We start from the raw sequence: 7,495 nt of genomic DNA on the forward strand, positions 1-7,495 counted from the left end.
TTCTTTTAGGGATGGAGGACATACCTAATGCTGCACGTCAAGATGGAGATGTACAAGGACAAGGTGGAGAAGGTGGAAATTCTCAATCAAGACATTTCAAAAGCCCACGAGTTAAAACTAAGGCTGCCCGTTCTATTACGCCATCCAAGAAACCAAGCGGGCAACCGACCACCAGCCGAGGAGGTACATACAAATTGAAATTGAGTTGGATTCTTATTTTATTTTATTTTATTTATTTTTTTAGAAATAATATTCACCAGCAACTAACTTTATGTTGTAACGATTATTTATGGTTTTTTATTAGTTGATTCTTTTGTTTTTGGTTTTTTATTTTAATTTTTGTATATATTTTTTCAGTACGCAGAAGAAGAAGGAGACGGGTTGCTCAACCGGTTTTGCAGGACGAGGAAGACAATCCGAATGTTGGTGCAGACACCATGCCCGAAACTGGTACAAAAAAAAAAGGACGTGGTGGTAGGCCACGGAAGAAGAAAGTGGAAGAGGATATTGATGAAGTTATCAAGGAGTTGTTGACTGACTTCGAAGCAACTGATGGCGAGGATGAGGACCTTTTCTATGATGCTGCTGAGGTCAATAAAGAGAAGGATGGGACGTCCAAATGGTGGGAAAAAGTTGACATTAACATAGGTGATAAAGGAGCCGATTTTGGGGAAGAGGAATCTGATGATGAAAGTGATGGTCTTGCAAGTTTGCAAGAAAGTGACGCTGGCGAGGTTGGAAAAAAAAGGAAGCGGTATAGACAGTTCAATCTGAAACATGACTTGAAGATTCCAGTGACGTTTGAGCTTGGGGATCAATTTGCAGATTCAGGTTCATTCAAGATGGCACTGAAGACGCATGCTATGCAGAAAGGGTTTGATTACAACTACAAGCACAATGACACGAGTAGGGTGAGTGCAGTCTGTAAATTAGGGCATTGCTCATGGAGGATTCATGCCTCTACTGATGCTACCAGGACTTGTTTTCAAATTAAGACGTACTACCCGGTTCATATTTGTGGTAATCAATACGAAAACTCCAGATGCGATGTTGAGTATCTTGTTCGTACTTATAAGAGGGACTTCAAGGATGACCCCACGTGGACACCATATGCATTGAAACAGAGGGTGAAGAGAGACCTTAACGTCGATGTTCCTATTGATCGTTGCTATAGAGCGAAGAAGGAGGCATTGCATCAACGTTTTGGTAGGCACTCTAAGCAATATCGCCTCACACGGCGATACGCAATGGCAATACTCGACACCAACCCTGGTAGTAGTGCTTTTGTACACAGAGATGGAGCATTCTTTCAGAGGATGTATATTTGTCTTGATGCATGCAAGAAGGGGTTCATACATGGTTGTCGGCCCATAATTTGTTTAGATGCTTGTCATCTGAAGGGGGACTATGGAGGGCAATTGTTGTGTGCCATAGGCAAGGATGGCAACGACGATATGTTCCCCATTGCAATTGCTGTGGCCGAGGCAGAGACAAGAGATTCATGGCAGTGGTTTATTGCCATTTTATTGGAGGACTTATGCGGGCCAGATGGCGGACTTGGTTAGACTATAATGTCTGACAGACAGAAGGTATTTGGTGTAAAATACTATTTATGTTCTTATTGTATTATTTTATTCCTTTATGTTATTACATATAATTTAACATAAATTTATGTGTGTAGGGGCTTGGAATTGCAGTTGAGGCTGTGTTGTCACACGCTGAGCATCGCTTTTGTGTTCGGCACCTACATGCGAACCTCAAAGCGAAAGGCTACACAAGGAAAGCTATAAAGGATGAGTTGTGGGGGGCTGCACGTGCAGCCAATGTTTATGCGTTTGACCATCACATGCGGAATATAATGTCAATGGAGAAAGGTGCACACGATTACCTTAGTGGTGTACCTAAGGCATCATGGTCCAGACATGCTTTCAACTGCAAAACCAAAAGTGATATGTTATTAAACAACTTGGCTGAGAGCTTTAACGCGTGGATTAAGGAAGCTAGGATTAAGCCTATACTGACTATGCTTGAAGAAATTCGTCTGCAAATAATGGCACGCTTCCAGCAGAAAAGGAATGGAATCCGGTCGACGCACTACACAATATGCCCAAAGATCCAGAAAAAATTGGAGAGGTCAAAAATTGATGCAAGGAATTGTATTAGTCGGTGGCAGAATGAGTTGGAGTTTGAGATCGAGGACATATACGAGCCACGGCGTTTAGTCCGGTTAGATCATCGCACATGCACATGTGGAAGATGGCAGGTGAGTGGGATCCCTTGCTCACATGCTTGTGCTGCAATTTACATGCATAAACAAAAACCAGAGGATTATTTGGATGATTATTACAAGATGGACAAGTATATGCAAGGATATGCAGCTCGAGTTTATGGCATGGAAGGTCCACAGACATGGCCAGCTGATGATCCATGCGATGAAATCCAGCCACCTATCATTAGAAGGGCTCCTGGTCGACCAAAGATTAGTAGGCGAAAAGCTGTAGATGAGCCGACTAACCCCTACAAGCTAACCCGTAGTGGATATATCGTTAAATGTGAAAATTGTGGGGGTTTAGGGCATAATTATAAAGGTTGTCATTTACCTTTGAACCCGGACCGGAAGAGGTGGAAACCGAAGAAATATAAGCCGAAAAAAGATGCTGCTCAAGCACAGGTAAAACAAATACATTTTACAACATAAGGTTCATATTCCAAAATTTGTTAACTTAATTATTATTGTACAAGTAATATAATAATTATTGTTGGTATTTGTCTGAATGTTTGGTTAAATTATTGTAGGGATCACAAGCTCAACCCCCACCAGAAGCAGAAGCCCACGGGTCATCACAGCGAAGTGTGCGTACACGTAGGGCTACTCAGTCACAGGTAAAATTCAAGTTTTTTTTTTTTATTAACAAAACTCTTATTTCCCGATGATTTCATAGCTACCAACTAATATCTGAAAGTTTGCTGAAATTGGTGTTGTAATTTAGTAAATTTGTCTGCGGTTTAGCATTACTGCTTGCTGACTTGTCATCTACATACTTTAAGGAGCTACTATAAATACTGTGGACCTTGTTGAATCTTCATATTTATGCTGCAATAGTTACATTGAAAGCAGTGAAATTTTAATTACTCTTGGAAGGGTATGTTGCGACATTTAACTTGAAAAGCTGGTTATTGAGATGTGATTTTGTCTTTGCTTATGTAATGGATGAACTCAGTAGCACTATTTAGGATTGCATTGATGATACTTTAATGGAAGCTAACTCCACTTATCAGAAAAATAAAATCAATAAATAATGGGAGCTAACTCTAAGTTGGAAGTTTGGGAGGGTGCTTTAAGTTAAAGGTTAAGGAGGATTAAAATCTAGTATATGCAATGGAAGTTCAGTGTTGCACAGGTTATTTGGAAATGCTTCATAATCTTTGTTTTGTATTAGAAAATTTTCTATTTATAGAAGTGTTTGTACAAGTAATATAATAATTATTTGGAAATGCTTCATAATCTTTCCCTTTCCTTTTTTTTTTTTTTTTTTTTTTAACGCATTTTTGGGATCCCAACATGAACCACAGGCAGAGGCAGAAGCCCACGGGTCATCACAGCAAAGTGTACGTACACGTAGGGCTACTTAGTCACAGGTAAAATCCATGTTTTTTTTGTGGTTAAGAAAACTCTTATTTCACGATGATTCCCCCCGCCCCCCCTTTTTTTTAACGCATTTTTTGGATCCCAACATGAATCACAGGCAGAGGCAGAAGTCCACGAGTCATCACAGCCAAGTGTACGTACACGTAAGGCTACTCAGTCACAGGTAAAATTCAAGTTTTTTTTTTTTTTCTTAAGAAAACTCTTATTTCCCGATGATTCCATAGCTGCCCACTAATATCTGAAAGTTTGCTAAAATTGGTGATGTAATTTAGTAAATTAGTCTGCAGTTTTTTTGTACTTAAAAAACTCATATACTTGTGCTTAATTTGTAATATTCACACTGATTTCCGGTTTTTCTTTTCTTTTTTTTTGGTATTTGCAAATAATTATTATTTTTGTTAACGCATCCTTTGGATCCCAACATGAACTACAGGCGGAAGCAACAGCGGAATCATCACATCGTGGTAGTACACGTAGGGCTACACGTGTACTAAGAAGCCGAGGAAGTGGTGCTACGTAATGATCACATTTATCACTTATCAGATTTCTTCATTTTGCCTTTTTCCCGTATACCCATTTCATAATCAAGTGATATGTCAGGTTTTTTTTTGTTTTATGTTTGTAATATAAAAACAATTGGGGGATTCATTTTGGGACTTTATGTGCTTGTTAGCTTCAATGTTGTTCATTAAGCATTAAACGTGTACTGTTAGTTATTGAATTACATTTTGAAATTTCGTCATGGCAATTACCAATTCCAGATTGTATTAGTGGACGGATAAAATTAATTCTGCATGCAAATTATATTGTAGGGTTCAATATTTCAGACTTAAGAGCAACATACAAATAATCATAAATTGCCGTATACAAATAAAACTAATGCATGGAAATAGTTGTTCCATAAAAGTAATCAGCCAACCTGATAATTACGAACAAGCAGGATTTTTACATAATTGTTACATAGAAGCCATAACCATATATCCACGTGGACAACATAGGTAAGTAAACAATATCCTTGACAACAACAAAACAGATAGTCTATTTCACTGATAATAATCTAATTGCCTCATTCCCATGCCTCAATGCCCCATCAACCTTAGACAAATCAACAGTACACAAATCACCAACAAAAAAACCAACAAATATGTTTGGATCTTTAGTTTGCCCCTAAGTAATGACACTTCACATTTCAGGGAATGAACTTGTTTATACAGCGCAGGTAGGACCTCCCTTCCGCGAGCACAGGTTTCTTTGTCATACCATTGGAAAAAACGACATTGGCCAACTTTCTGTAATTACACAAAAAAAATCTGATAATTACGAACAAGCATGAAGTAATAACTATTTCGTAAAACCAAATTATCCAAATTCAAATACCTTTTTACGGTCATACATAGCACACCCATAGAATCGCCTCCCAGGATTTTTTATAGTAGTGGATGTTATAATTGGGCTTGTAAGTCCGCACCTACACTGCACAGGTTCCATATCCTCTTTCACCGATGATGTTATAGATGCCGACGACATTGACTGTTCATTCTACAGTGAAACCCACAATTATTAGAAGTAATCACAATTCCCTAATGGGTTTCACTAAATAAAATTCACAAACCTTTTTCATCTTCCCATCGTAGAATTCGCTTTCATTGTATCCTATCCCGAAATCTTTCTTCCTCCTGTTCATCTTATAATATGAACCTAACAATATATAACTGACATGTGAGAGAATAATCAAGCTCATAAAAGAAAAATAAAATCAAGCTTGCCAAAAGATTATTCTCACTTCAATTTGTAATCTAAACAATACTGGGAAAAAAAATGTACCCTAAACCCTAAACAAAAGATAATCACATTGTTTAAAATGTGATTCCCCTGCAGAAATAGTACTGCTCAATTTGTAATCTAAACAATACTAAGTTGTTAGTGTAGTAGCTAGAGATGGTATATGAGCATAGGCGGCTCCCTACAAACATGCAAATATGCAGTGTAATCAAGCATGCAATAAGAAGAAATTAGCCGTAGCATCCAACCACGTATATAATACTGCTCAATTGTAGAATGATGAAACTTCCCTAAAAAAATTTACAAAGTCATTAAAACCCAACCAACCACAATCTATCATATCCCAACAATAATACCACTTTTTTCTCCATTGAAAAATACTTTTCTTCCAAATGTTAATACTAATATGATTAACATTTCTTTCAGTAATTGACCTTTCTTCTCATCAACTAAAAAGGTGGCAACAATATTGGAGGACCTAAAAACAAAGACATGCATAGAAAAGTATGGCATGAACTATTAGGTAAAAAAAAAAAATTCAAAAAATACTGCTCAATTGTAGAATGATGAAACTGGCGTAAACTATGCACAAAGAATTCCTATTTTCATGTCCTCGGCAATCCACCATTTGAGTAGAGAAGCAAAAAAATAAAATAAATAGTTATACAGATGAAAAAATCCCCCTTGACCAACTTGCCAGTGCACACGAAAAAAACTGTCTCATTCCAGGACCACAACCAAGGTGGACCACACCCACTGCCAATCAACAATAATATTGGCTCAAAAGTGCAATATTCGACAGATGTTGGACAAAAAAATGGTTGGGGATGAGGTTTCGACCAAAAGCTTCCAACACAACAAAAAAATTCAAAACACAACTATTAAAGGCTTCCATTTCAGTCAATCAACAAAACCCACAAAGAAATTTCAGAAAATACCTTCGTCGAAACCAGATTTTTCCGATTCAAAATATTGTGAATCGACGGAAACCTAGCCGGAAAAGTGACGCCAGAATTGATGGTCCAAAACGGTGGGTACTGTCGCCGGTGGCCTCTGTCGCCGGTGGGTTCCGTCTCCGGTGGTTCTGTCGCCGGCGGGGTCTGGGTTGGTGGCTTGCCGCTTGGTGTATCGGGTGGTTCGTAGCACTGTCCGTATGGTCCGTATGGAACTTGAGGGTTTTGAAAAAAGAAGCCCTCAAGTTATATAAAACTCACCGTTTTGGATGGTCCAATACGGTGAGTTTTATATCCTACGTGTCCAATGTGAACACGTAGGATACAAAAATTCCACTTAGGTGGACTTAAGTGAAACGGTTCGTTTCATTCAAATAACGGCAGTTACCAAAAATTAACGGTATGGAGTTTCTAGTAGTTTCGAGTGACCCAAGGACTAAATTTCCAAAAAAAAAAAACCCAGGGAGTTTTTAATAAAGACGCATTTACCTAAGGATTTTAGATATAATTTCCTTAAATTAAAACGCTTAGAAAAATTAATTTTGTTTCTATATTATTATTGAAGTTTTCTATTTCTTATTCTTATTTAAATGTTTGATCGAACAATCAATCGATCTTGGTGAATTAATTCGATTGATCGTGATAGGATCAAATAATCGATCAAACATCCGATCGATCAAGGTGAATTAGTTCGATTGATCATGATATGATCAAATGATCGATCAAACATCCGATTGATCTTAATGAATTAGTTCGATTAATTGTGATAGGATCAAATGTTCGATCGAACATACGATCGATCCTGGTGAATTAGTTTGATTGATCGTGATAGGAACAAATGATCGATCCAACATTTGATCGATCCTAATGAATTAGTTCGATTGATCGTGATAGGATCAAATGTTCGATCAAACATCTGATTGATACTAATGAATTAGTTCGATTGATCGTGATAGAATCAAATGTCTGATCGACTCTACTAAATTAATTCGATTGATTGTAATAGGATCAAATTATCAATCAAACATCTGATCGATCATATTGAATTAATTCGATTGATCGTGATATGACCAAATGATCGATCAAACACCTAATTGATCCAGGTAAATTA

At 37.6% G+C, this 7,495-nt stretch overlaps 1 protein-coding gene across 1 annotated transcript; it reads left to right on the top strand.

Moving 5' to 3' along the window:
• Window positions 1-1,571: 1,571 nt before the first annotated feature.
• LOC132185253 (uncharacterized) lies at window positions 1,572-4,169 on the top strand. Its single transcript, XM_059599050.1, has 5 exons — window positions 1,572-1,589; window positions 1,682-2,263; window positions 2,351-2,671; window positions 2,797-2,853; window positions 4,083-4,169. The coding sequence occupies exons 1-5, from the start codon at window positions 1,572-1,574 to the stop codon at window positions 4,167-4,169; spliced, it is 1,065 nt and encodes a 354-aa protein (XP_059455033.1).
• The last annotated feature ends 3,326 nt before the right edge of the window (window positions 4,170-7,495 follow it).

Source organism: Corylus avellana, chromosome ca6 (assembly GCF_901000735.1).
Source record: "Corylus avellana chromosome ca6, CavTom2PMs-1.0".
NCBI classification, from domain to species: Eukaryota; Viridiplantae; Streptophyta; class Magnoliopsida; order Fagales; family Betulaceae; genus Corylus; species Corylus avellana.